A 13250-nucleotide genomic window follows, 5' to 3' on the forward strand; every position below is an offset into this window, starting at 1 on the left:
TTTGTGTTGTGTAGGCTCCTATGATGCAAGTCATGGGCCCTGCCTGCTCGCCTGCTCCCTAAAATATCCCTGGTTTGCTCCTTTCTATATATAGGGTGCCTACATTCGGCTCTTTATAATTATTAGTAGTTTGCATCACATATTTACACCTATTATTATTTCATGTTATAGCAAGTTTCTAGAGACTAGATTACGAGTCTTTGTAAATTGTGTTTCTAAAGGAACTTTTGTTATTGCCAAATGCCAATGTGTTTGCATTATTAAGTTCGTTATTAATAAAAAATCATTTTAAGTTAGATCCTAATAATTATTTCACTATTAATATACTTCTTAATTGTATTTCAGTTCAACAATTACATTGATAAAATACATTTTTGTTATGTGCAAATGTCTTTAGAAACCTATTAGGTCCATAAATTATTGTATAGCATATATTCAAGACAAAAAACAGTGACCATTTGTTGTTGACAAAGGACAGCTGGACATATCAAGGGCCCCATTACATTCAGTAGCTTAGGGCCTTATCAAACCTAAATCTGACCTTGTGTGACTGGCAGAAGGAGAGCACATGATGCAAATTGGGAAGGGTATGTGCAGTTTTCTCAGGCTCCAGAATTCATACAGATTGCAGAATTTCGCCCTTATGGGCACCAAATTTTGATATTTTTTTTTTTGCTTCAAGCTCACAAAATAGGGAAATTAGCAAATATTGCAGTTATGGAGATCTTTGCCTCCCTGCCCCCTATAAAGCCCACCAAGCAGAAATGGGAAAACCCACAGTTCCCAGCCCCGCTTCAACTCACCCACACTTAAGACAACTGGATAGACTTAGGGGTGATTCAGCCAGGGGAATCCAGCCAAAGAATCCAGGAACAGGGAGACCCAAAGGTGCAGCCGTCTCGCGGAACCCAGCTCCCCAGCTCTGAGGACCCTCCCAGGCCTCGGATGCTGCCCTCCCCAGTTCCCTCCCCAGGCCCCAATCACCACCAACAACACAAAGCATTGAGAGATTCACGTCTTTCCAAAGGAACATTTCTTGTCCAGACCATCTCTGCCGGTGGGGCCAGCTTAATCTGCCACGTCCACAATGAGAGGAGCCACATAGTCCGAGTGGCGGATCCCGAAGGTCAAGCCACGTTGCGGGGTGTGCTGCAGGAGGAAGGAGAGAGGGAGGGGCAGGGTTAGGCACCGCCAGAAGAAGGGAAGGGGTGGGGGCATGGAAGGCTCTTGGCAAGCCAAGATCTCACATCACACTCTGTTCTGTCAGACCACACCCAGAATACGGTGTCTAATTCTGGGCACCACAATTTAAGAAGGATGTTGACAAGCTGGAAGGTGTGCGGAGGAGGGCGGCCAAGATGATCCTGGGTCTGGAAACCAAGCCTGATGAGGAGTGGTTGAAGGAGCTGGGTATGTTTAGCCTGGAGTGTGATGCAGCAGCAAAAAAGGTCAAAGCAATTTTAGGCTGCATCAACAGAAGTTGAATGTCCAGGTCAAGGGAAGTCATAGTCCTGCTCTATTCTGCCTTGGTCAGACCACACCTGGAATACGGTGTCCAGTTCAGGGAACCACAATTTAAGAAGGATGTTGACAAGCTGGCAGCTGTACAGAGGAGGGAGACCGAGAGTATATTTAATTTTTGGTTAGGTGGTCAACATGCATGCTCCTGCTTGCAGAGATTGTGGCTTCTGCTGGTTCCACAATGGAGGGATAATAATAATAATAATAATAATAATAATAATAATAATAATAATAATAATATTTATTTATATCCCACCCTCCCCATCCGAAGCTGGGCTCAGAGTGGCTAACAACAGTAAAAGTAACACATGTTTACATAAAATCTCAAACAATTAATTGAAATACATTCTAAAATCAATTCATTCCAAAATCAATTCAGAATCAAATTAATGGCAACCATTGGGCTAGAGTTCTATGAGGATTACCAAAGGAGGGGGTTAGACTGTGCCTTGGCCAAAGGCCTGGCGGAACAGCTCTGTCTTGCAGGCCCTGCGGAAAGATGTCAAGTCGCACAGGGCCCTAGTCTCTTGTGACAGAGCGTTCCACCAGATCAGGGCCACGGCTGACTTCTGGTTGAGGCCAGCCTAACCTCCCTGTCACCCAGGACCTCCAAGATGTTTTTGCTTGAAGACTGTAAGGTCCTCCATGGGACATACCAAGAGAGGCGGTCCTGTAGGTACGAGGGTCCTAGGCTGTATAGGGCTTTAAAGGTCAAAACCAGCACCTTAAACCTGTACTCCACTGGGAGCCAGTGCAGCTGGTATAGCACCGGGTGAATGTGATCCCACAGCGAGGACCCCGAAGGAGTCTCGCCGCAGCCTTCTGCACCTGCTGGAGTTTTTGGGTCAGTCTCAAGGGCAGCCCCACGTAGAGTGAGTTACAACAATCAAGTCTGGAGGTGATGCTAATGAAGATCACCTTGCCCATTCACATTTGAATGTTGGGGCAAGAGCTATCTGCCTCTCCCACCAGACCCATATCTTTGCTGCAGGAGAACTGCACCCCTCGCCCCAGAACAATACTAAGCCTTCTGCTGCCACCTGCCCTCACCTTCTCGGGGCTGTAGGCTCCTGGACCCGGCTTCAGAGTGTTGTCTCCTGGGGGCATGTTGCGGGCCAGCATGCTGAAGTGGGGCGGGCGGTTCTTGTAGACGCTGGGATCCACCAGGCGGTAGTTGCATGGCCCTGGCGTCTGTTGAGCAAGGGGAGAAAAAGGGTCACATGGGTGGCACTGTGGGTTAAACCACAGAGCCTAGGACTTGCCGATCAGAAGGTCGGCGGTTTGAATCCCTGCGACGGGGTGAGCTCCCGTTGCTCGGTCCCTGCTCCTGCCAACCTAGCAGTTCAAAAGCACGTCAAAGTGCAAGTAGATAAATAGGTACCGCTCCTGCGGGAAGGTAAACGGTGTTTCTGTGCGCTGCTCTGGTTCGCCAGAAGTGGCTTAGTCATGCTGGCCACATGACCTGGAAGCTGTACGCCGGCTCCCTCGGCCAATAAAGCGAGATGAGTGCTGCAACCCCAGAGTCGGCCACGACTGGATCTAATCGTCAGGGGTCCCTTTACCTTTTAGGCCAGGCATGCCCAAGCTCAGTCTCAGCCACCCACCCTGGACCTCTCCAGCGCCTTCTAGGGTGCTTCAATGTCCTCTGATTATGGGCATGTGAAAGCCATTGAGAAGAACCCCATTTCCCTTCTCATCATGGTTGGCATCCGTCTGTCTCGAGAGACAATGGCGTGCACTTTTGAGGGTGAAGCCAAGCTGCTCCAGTAGCAGCCCCAAAGGGACCGCTCTGGGGCACAAGCCTGAGCCGGCTGTCTGGAGGTCCTGGGCTGCCCAGGAGACAAGACCTCTCAGCCTCGCTAATGTGGTCCGAAGACCCTTGGCCCCAGCTTGGCTGCAGGAGTTGCCAGAAGGAGGTGTAGAAGAAGAAGAAGAAGAAGAAGAAGAAGAAGAAGAAGAAGAGGAGGAGGAGGAGGAGAAGAAGAAGAAGAGGAGGAGGAGGAGGAGGAGGAGGAGGAGGAGGAGGAGAAGAAGAAGAAGAAGAAGAAGAGGAGGAGGAGGAGGAGGAGGAGGAGGAGGAGGAGGAGGAGAAGAAGAAGAAGAAGAAGAAGAAGAAGAGGAGGAGGAGGAGGAGGAGGAGGAGGAGGAGAAGAAGAGGAGGAGGAGGAGGAGGAGAAGAAGAAGAAGAAGAAGAAGAAGAAGAAGAAGAAGAGGAGGAGGAGGAGGAGGAGGAGGAGAAGAAGAAGAAGAAGAGGAGGAGGAGGAGGAGGAGGAGGAGGAGGAGGAGGAGAAGAAGAAGAAGAAGAAGAAGAAGAGGAGGAGGAGGAGGAGGAGGAGAAGAAGAAGAAGAAGAAGAAGAAGAAGAAGAGGAGGAGGAGGAGGAGGAGGAGGAGAAGAAGAAGAAGAGGAGTAGTAGTAGTAGTAGTAGTAGTAGTAGTAGTAGTAGTTTGGATTTGATATCCTGCTTAAACCACTAAAAAACAACAACAACATCAAAATCTAATCGGACAGTTATGATGAGAGTGCATGTCGGATCTCGTCTTCAGTTTTCCTTTTTCTGCGATCCGTCCCTTGGAGCTCTCCGGGCCCCTAGCTGTTATTTGGCTCTGCTCAATGACCCACCCTTGCATCGTGGTGTTCACCTTCTGGTGTCGAATATATCGGTCTTTATGCCTCTGTCCTTTTATGTTTGTACATATTTTATGGGCTAATAGCCGCAAATAAATAAATGAATAAATAGATAGATATCCTGCTTTATCACTACCCTAAGGAGTCTCAAAGCGGCTAACAATCTCCTTTCCCTTCCTTTCCCTTCCTCCCCCACAACAAACACTCTGTGAGGTGAGTGGGGCTGAGAGACTTCAGAGAAGTATGACTAGCCCAAGGTCACACAGCAGCTGCATGTGGAGGAGCGGAGACGTGAACCTGGTTCACCAGATTACGAGTCCACTACACCACACTGACCACAAGGCACTATCCAACAGTCTTGGAGTCTCCACACTGGATTGTATAAGGCATGCTTGGCAAATCGACACCGTGATCAACTCCCACCCAGAAACCTGTGTCCCCACTGTGGAAGGACATGTGGATCCAGAATTGGCCTCCACAGTCACTTATGGACTCATTTTTAAAACCGTGTTTATGGAAGACAATCTTACTTGGCTACGAGTGATCGCTGAAGAAGTAGAAGAAGATTCTATTCTATTCTATTCTATTCTATTCTATTCTATTCTATTCTATTCTATTCTATTCTATTCTATTCTATTCTCTATTCTACAGTCATACCTTGGGATGAATACGCTTCAGGTTGAGCATTTTCGGGTTGCGCTCTGCAGCGACCCGGAGATAAGGGACCGCATTACCTCCGGGTTTCACCGCTTGTGCATGCGCATGCGCAGACGCTCAAAATGATGTCACACGCATGCGCGGAAGTGGCGAAACGCGACCCGCACACACGCAGACACCCAGTTGCATCTTACATTCCTTTCAGGATGCGAACGGCCTCCGGAACAGATCCCGTTCGGAATATTCTATTCTACTTATAGAATATTCTATTCTACTTATAGAATATTCTATTCTACTTATAGAATATTCTATTCTACTTATAGAATATTCTATAGAATATTCTACTTATAGAATATCTATTCTATATCCATATTCTACTTATTCTGCTTGTGTTTTTTGTGTAGCTGTTTTTTTAGATTAGTTTTCTATATCTTATTGCATTATGAAAGATTCAGTTAAAAATTTTACATGCAAAAAAATGAAAGACCATTGAACACATAGCATAGCCCCCCACTTTGTCTTACATATTCCTCACACACCAGCCCCAAGGAAACTTCACACTTGAGCCCCTCAGTCGCCGAAGAAGCAGAAGAAGCAGAAGATGACTCCTTAGCACATATTTAAAGAACACCCCCCGTTTTCTTGATTTTGCTTTCATCAAATCGTTTCAGGGTCTCCTAAATCTCCCACTCCTGGCTGTTCGGCTGCTTACCTTGCTGAGGTCCTCATAGAAACTCCCAATCATGCTGCGTCCAAAAATGGAGTAATTGGGGGCGGTGCTCTTGCCAATCACCTTGGGCCCAAGCATGGGAGGGAGGCCGTAGGCTGCAGGCCCTAGAGGAGGAAAATGGGAGAGAAGGGATTCCATGCGTTACGGCATCTGGGGAACTTTCCTATTCTACTACCCCCTGCAAATCGCTCTGTTTATCTCATCTCTGGAAGAGTTCCAGAGAACTTGATTGCTTGCACAGTATTTTGTCGAAATATATATACAGTCATACCTCTCTCTTGTTACGTTTGCTTCAAGATACGTTTTTACAGGTTGCGTCCTGCGGCGACCCGGAAGTACTGGAAAGGGTTACTTCCGGGTTTCGCCACTCGCGCATGTGCAGACACGCAAAATGATGTCATGCACATGTGAAGCGGAGAATCGCAACCTGCACGTGCGCAGGTGCGGGTTGCATTCCTTTCAGGTTGTGAACAGGGCTCTGGAATGGAGGTACCACTATATATATATATATATATATATATATATATATATATATATAGTCCAGTAGCACCTTAGAGACCAACTAAGTTTGTTCTTGGTATAAGCTTCCGTGTGCATGCACACTTCTTCAGATACGTATTTTGTGATATTCTTAGTTGGCTAAGTAAAGAGATCCTGCACCCAGACAGGATCCACATGTGACTGAAATCCAACAGGGGTAATTGATTTGGATCAAAAACCACCCAAGGGGAAGTTTTATTAGGAAAGAAAAACCTCTGAGACTTCTGAATTCTTCCCCTTAGCTCAAGGGATCTGTGATTCCCCTCAAGGTCCTCTTGTTGGTCAGAAGAAATCAGAGATGGCAACCAAGTATATAAAAAGCAAGGTGGCAACTAAGCCTTTGAGCTTTATTGATCTGTTGCAACAGAGGCTCTGGCACCCACACACAAGAGGAAGGGTAAGACGTCCAAACAAAAGTATGCCACAATTTTTAAATTCTTGGACAGTGTCTAAAAACCACCCAGAAAACACAATAGTCGCAATAATGGGTTGTACAGGTAAATCAGGACATGCCACTGAATATATATTTTTTCTCCAATATTTGCAATCCTGTCATTCGAGGTGCTCGACCTGCTCAAAGCTTTTCCTGGGCTGCCCCAGACATCCTTTAGAAATGTTGAACAACCTGGCTCCAGAATCCGTTGACAAAGGCAGGTTTCATTCGTACACAGTGATCTGCCCTTTTAGACTGGTATGCTTGGATAGTTATTGATGCTTGTTAAACCAGTTTCACAGAGGGGAGGCTCAGGAAGAATTTCCTGAGGTCGACTGGCTATACATCTGTATATTTGCTTGCTTTAATCGAGTAAAGTATTGTTTCATTGATAAATTGGCCCTTTCATTGAGAAAAAGGGATTGATTGACAGTACCTGCAAGCAACTGACAGATAAGTGGAGACATTGTAAGTTTCAGCTCAGCTGAGCTCTTTTGCAGATTGCCTTTGCAAAGAGATCTTGTTGGATGGGGCTGTTTTGCAATAGATCTTGTTCTTTTAAGCTTAGGGAATATACATTTATAGATCTGCATTGATGCACATGCACCCTATATTAGTATAACAGGAGGTCAGCAGCCAGATGGAGGGAGCTTCTCTGCGGTTGCTTCTCTCTCACCTGGTGACTGGTCGTAATCGAAGTTCTTTGTCCGGGAAGCGAGAGAGTAGTTGGGGGCAGAAGGGTAGGCCAAATTCTTTGCTTTCTCTGGCGAATACCGACCTGCAAAAAGCAAAGCACACAGGTGAAGGCTGAATTCACAACACCGCCCTGCATTTCTGTTACTATTTTTTATTGAATTTAAACACCGCTCTTCATCCTAGGATTGCAAGAGCAGTTTACAGTACAAAAACAGAAACACATATAACATAACAATGAACAAAGCAACAACTTCCCCCCACAACACATTTAAAAAGGTAAAGGATGCCTGGCAGTTAAGTCCAGTTGCGAACGACTCTGGGGTTGCAGCGCTCATCTCACTTTACTGGCCAAGGGAGCCTATTCTAGTAAAATGGTCCTTTATATTCATAAGCCAGTTTTGGTGCTGTTGGTTTGTTCTATAACAGATTTCAAGACTGACCTGGGCCTGGAGTCATAAAAGACATCACATCCCTGGGGCGTCCGTAGATGGAGAATGCAGGGATTCCGTCCTTGCCCCTCATAGTCATGTTGGTTGGGATGAGGTAGCCTGGCCCAGGGGAGCAACCCACTAGCTCTTGGGGCCGGCGGATCCCAAAGCTGTATGCGGGAGCCCGGTAGCGAGAAGGGTCGTGTAGTGGGTAGCCTGCAAGGAAGAGCGAGCACAGAGAAGGAATAGGAGAACTTGAGATGGATAGAATCCATCTTGTCCATTAACGGCAACCAAGGGCAAAGTGGTAACTTCCAACCCCCCCCTTTTTTCCTCCATGAGATGGAGGAGCTATACTGCCTCAGAGCAGGGACAATCTTTTCATTTTTGCAAGTAGTAGACCTTTCCACTCTCTACATCTTTGTTCAGCCTTCTACACCCCTGCTCATCACAACATCCAGTAGTGAGGAGTTCTACAAGTTGATTCGATGCTGGGGAAAGAAGCAACTGTTAAGTATATTTGTTGAATTCACACTGAAATGGAGAGTACCTGTGTGTTTTGCTGAAAAGGTTTAACTGGAAGATTCCATTGGAACAAAAGAAGAGCAAGAAGAGCTCTCTTTGCACCTAGATGGGCTGATAACTAACTGTATTTGTTCTCTGCCAACTAACACGTGAGTGTTTAACCTTAGATCATGTGATTAAAGCATTCAATTGCAAATCAGCATCTTAGGGAGTTGGTCTTTGGTCTTTTGTTCCCAGCTAAAGTGGGAGTACGATGTAATAATGAAGCTCTCCAGGAGATGCATAGCCTTAAGCAGGTGAATGCAGCCTAGAATGGGAGAGAGGCACAGTTTTGATTTCTGGAAGAAGTAAAGTTATTTCTTATAAAATGCTGAGCTTGTGCTGGACATGCTCTTGATATTAAGGAACTGTTTGGATGTATCATTTACTGCTTTTTGATCTGTTTGGAAGAAAGTTCTGCAAGTAAAGCTTTGAATCAATGTTTTACCCCCAAAGGAGTTGTTTTTTATGCATCCAGTTGCTTCAAGGTGCACAATATTAATATCTGCAAAAGCAGCAACCCAGACTTCTCCCATTCTAGGATTTTGATGCTGGACTATATCACCTCTTACAGAAACAGGCTAGGGCCAGTATCTGGACTCCTTGATTTTCACTTACCTACATTTGTTGGGAGAGCATATTTGGGTCCGGGGCTGCTGTAGAGGGCAGCGATTGGCCCTCTGGGCCGGTGAGGGCGCCAGGACCCCACCCACACATCTGCAGACATGTTGAAATCTTTGTACTATTCTTCTTCTTGCCCTGAAAGGAGATCAGGAGGAGAAAGGAGATTATCAGGGCTGTGAAACTAATGGATGCAAATCCTGAACTGGATCTGATCAATTTAAGTCAAATGCATATCATTCTGAGGCAACTACAGTTGCTGCAGAGCAGGACGAATGGACCCAAATCAACTTGTCATGAATTATGCTGATCCAGAACTGAAAAAGCTTTCTGGGAGAAAATAAACAAAGAGTGTTGTAGTTATTAATCACAGCCTGTAAGGTAAATCCTGGGGTAGGGAGATGGGGAAAAGGAGGTGAGCTGGATTTTGCTTCCAACCTAGTTTCTAATCCAGGCCACACTCTCATGAAACAACCTTGACTCACAATGCTTGCTGAAACAGATGGTAGGACCCATCTTCAGTACAAACATGTCTTTGGGATTTCTTGATTTGTACCATATAAATGAATGGCGGTATGTTGGGAATCTGAATACGTGCAGCTACTCACACAGAGTCAATTAAGGTTTGGCAGACAGCCAGAAGGCAATCTGAAGGAGTAAGTCTGCCTGGTGATAACAGACATGGAGACAGCCTCCTGATTGGTCAGGTTCTCTCAATGAAGTGATAATTAATGGTCCACTAACTGGAATGTGTTGGTTCAGTAGTTCAGAGTTCAGAGTTCTGTGTGTCAGTGTAGGAGTTGTGAGTCGTGTCAGAGAGAGCTAGCTAAAGATCCGTGTTCTGTTCCTGTAAATAGTCCACTGTATATAATAAACACCTAACTACAAGTTGCTGGTTCCTGCTTCGTCTATCCTGTCTGCAGCCAAGTCGCCAATTGCTTCCGTGGATTCTGCGTTTACTCTGCTAGGTCTGGCTAAGGTCCTGCAACTAGTCAGAAAGTTGCGAAACACCAATAGGTTTTGCCAGTAGATAGTGCTATCATTGTACATCATCTTTAGGTTAGGCTGTGGTCCAGAGTCACACACCACCAATGGTCCAGAGGACCACAGAGTGCTGGGATTCCACTTTGGTTTTGCTCTGTGCAGAACAGAGAAACATCAGAAGAGCCTTCTGGGTCAGGCCAATGGCCCACATAGCCCAGAGTCCTGTTCTCGCAGGGGCCAGCCAGCCACAGGCCTGTGCAAGTCGGAGCCAAAGCAATAACAACTAATTGCACATTTATTCCAAATCCAGTTATTCAGAAGAGATTCACATGGGCAATTTGCTTGCCTTTACAAGCTCTTTGGCTGCATTGCCGGTTTAAAATATTCAGCCTTCTCTTCCCCACCCACCGCCCTGTTTTTTTGGTACATAATATTTTGCTTCCCTTTTCTTGCTTGTGTTAGAATATTTCTTTTAAAAAGGGAGGGGAAAAACCTTCAACATCTTTTTTATAAAAGAATCCAACCTCAGTCACAGCAAAGAAGATGGTTGTGTGCTCTTAGAGTTGCCCACCTCAGTTTAGAGACTGTTCCCGTCCACTCTGGCCTGTGCCTGCCTGCTTGCCAGGAGAGGTGATTTGGTCACATTGTGACCTCATGCTGATGACACTTACCTGAAAAAGGACTGGCCTGCAAATGGACACCTGCAAGTAAAGGTAAAGGGACCACTGATCATTAGGTTCCAGTCGTGACCGACTCTGGGGTTGCGGCGCTCATCTCGATTCACTGGCCGAGGGAGCCAGTGTACAGCTTCCGGGTCATGTGGCCAGCATGACTAAGCCACTTCTGGCGAACCAGAGCAGCACACGGAAACGCCGTTTACCTCCCCGCCGGTGCGGTACCTATTTATCTACTTGCACTTTGACATGCTTTTGAACTGCTAGGTTGGCAGGAGCAGGGACTGAGCAACGGGAGCTCACCCCGTCGCGGGGAATCGAACCATCGACCTTCTGATCGGCAAGTCCTAGGCTCTGTGGTTTAACCCACAGTGCCACCCGCGTCCTGCAAGTAGGAGGTACCATAGAAAGCTGCCAGGCACTGAGGCAGACCCATTGGTCTATCTAGCTCAGTCCTTTCTATGCCGACTGTCAGGGGCTCTCCAGGATTCCATACAATATTCTCTCCCAGTCCCAGCTGGAGATTGTGGGGACTGAACCTGCGAGCTTCTGAATGCAGGGCAGATTCTCGGCTGCTGAGCTATGTGTCATTGAAATTCTACTCAGTATGATCCAGAGCAGAACTCTGGGATATACCGTATTTTTCGCTCCATAAGTCACACCTGACTGTAAGACGCACCTAGTTTTTAGAGGAGGTAAGCAAGAAAAAAATATTCTGAATGAAACAGTGGATGTATGATTTTTGTGCTTATAGTAATACTAAACCTTAACGCTAAGCATACTGTGTACAGACCACACCAGAAGGAAAAGAGATAGAAAGAGAAAGTGAAACCCGGGCTCCTTCTGGTATTATTATCATATTATTATTATTATTATTATTATTATTATTATTATTATTATTATTATTATTATTATTATTATTATTATTAATCAGCATGACCTTGATAGAAGAGATAACAGAAGCACTTTAAACCAGCTGTAGTCAGCTTCTCAGAAGGAATAACCCAAACATCACAAACCTTCTGCTTGTTTCTTTCACACAGAGAAGCTTCCAGAACCCTTTTGAATTAATGAGAATAGGAAAGATCTCTACACATCAGATCAATACTTTCTGCACTAAGAAATGCAAACTGACACTATGACCTTTCCCAAATGCTGCCCAATTTAAGAGGAAGAAACTGGGCACTGCCCCTCCTGCCATTCCAGTGCGTCTGAAGGAGACACACACTGACTGATGTGTAGGTGATCACTTTCCCGAGAAAATATGCTCTCTACTTTCCCAGGCAGTCCAGTCTGGGGGCCCTGTCAACTAAGATTGCTCTCATTGGAACTGAGCGAAGATGGCGGCTGCCACCAGCAAAAAGACCTTTGGATTGATTCGGCAGAAACACCAGCGTGTGAGGAGATGCTGTGAACTTATAGAGGGGAATCATAGACATAAAATCCACACAGAAACACATCATTGCTTGTTTTAACTCGCTTGTGGGAACAACTCAGAGGCTGTGAAAGAAGGAAGGTTAACAACAGAAAGAATTGGAGGAACCATCGGAAGTGACTATGAAAAGCAGTAGAAGTATGAGATGATCAGAACCCTCCGAACTTGAAGCATGGGAAGTCCTATTAAAGCTTTATAATTTGGCAGAATATTCGGATTCTTTGATATGTATATTTATAATTTGGAATACTGAATGTGATTTGATCGGATTGTTAAAGTGGAAAATTTAATAAAAATGAATTAAAAAAAAAGATTGCTCTCATTGGAGATTCCGATTAAACATCAGGAAGAACTTTCTGAAAGTAAGAGCTGTTAGACAGGGGAACAGTCTCCCTTGGGTGGTGGTGGACGCTCCTCCTTCCTTGGAGGTTTTTAAGCAGAGGTTGGGTGGCCATCTGTCCTGGATGCTTTAGCTGAGATTCCTGCATTGTAGGGTGTGTGTGTGTGTGTGTGTGTGTGTGTGTGTGTGTGTGGACTTGATGACTCTTGGGGTTCCTTCCAACTCTACAATTCTATGATTGTCTGTCCAGCTTGCAGGTTTCCCATTAGGACATGTGGTCAGCCAGTGGCAGAACAGGATGTTATTTTTTTAAAATAATATTTTTATTGCATATTTTAAACAAAAGAAAATCACCAAACATATACATTACCTTCACCAAACAGTAACAAACAAAAAACAAAAAGAAAAAAAACATAAATAAACAGAAACATAGACATAGAATAAAGAAAATCATACCACCTTTTTTCATAACTATCTGGACTTCCTCACATCTCCCTTTCCTGCGTTCTCAATAATAAAGTTATAAACAGCAATTTATTACCCTATTTCAATTCTTATTTTGTACTTCTCTAATATTATGTCTCAAACTTTAAAATATTTTTATCAAATACTTAACTGCTTAATTTAAACATAATATTGCTTCGAATTTCTTAAACATCACTTACTCTCAGATATCTTTCAACTAAATTGCTGATGCCATGTTATTTTCTATCGTGCAATTTCTTAACATTCGTACAGCTTATACTGTTTTTGTAAATAGTCCTTAAACTTTTTCCAATCCTCTTCCACTGTCTCTTCTCCCAGGTCTCGGATTCTGCCAGTCATTTCAGCAAGTTCCATGTAGTCCATCAGTTGCGTCTGCCATTCTTCCAGGGTGGGCAAATCTTGTGTCTTCCAAGCAGAGCAGGATGTTAAACTATGAGCAGGCTCATCCAGAGCCATAGCTAGGTGATCTTGCGCCCCTGGCAGTGTTGGGATGCATCTGGCGAGATGGGGGCA

The 13250-nt window shown here is 45.1% G+C and overlaps 1 protein-coding gene and 1 long non-coding RNA gene across 2 annotated transcripts; one reads left to right on the forward strand and one right to left on the reverse strand.

Annotated features, from left to right (window-relative positions):
* Nucleotides 1-1002: 1002 nt before the first annotated feature.
* On the reverse strand, nt 1003-10440 carry CIMAP1B (ciliary microtubule associated protein 1B). Its single transcript, XM_081210512.1, has 7 exons — nt 10327-10440; nt 8816-8956; nt 7646-7849; nt 7186-7287; nt 5519-5640; nt 2572-2712; nt 1003-1149 (listed from the first exon to the last, which is right to left on the reverse strand). Exons 2-7 carry the CDS (start codon nt 8922-8924, stop codon nt 1069-1071), a joined length of 759 nt encoding a protein of 252 aa, XP_081066638.1. The 5' UTR covers nt 8925-8956; nt 10327-10440; the 3' UTR covers nt 1003-1068.
* A 159-nt stretch (nt 10441-10599) lies between these two features.
* LOC308596908 lies at nt 10600-12120 on the forward strand. Its single transcript, XR_014012731.1, has 2 exons — nt 10600-11171; nt 11520-12120. It is a non-coding gene; the product is annotated as an uncharacterized lncRNA (long non-coding RNA).
* Nucleotides 12121-13250: the final 1130 nt, after the last annotated feature.

Source organism: Podarcis bocagei, assembly GCF_964188305.1.
Source record: "Podarcis bocagei genome assembly, chromosome: 10".
Classification (NCBI taxonomy): domain Eukaryota; kingdom Metazoa; phylum Chordata; class Lepidosauria; order Squamata; family Lacertidae; genus Podarcis; species Podarcis bocagei.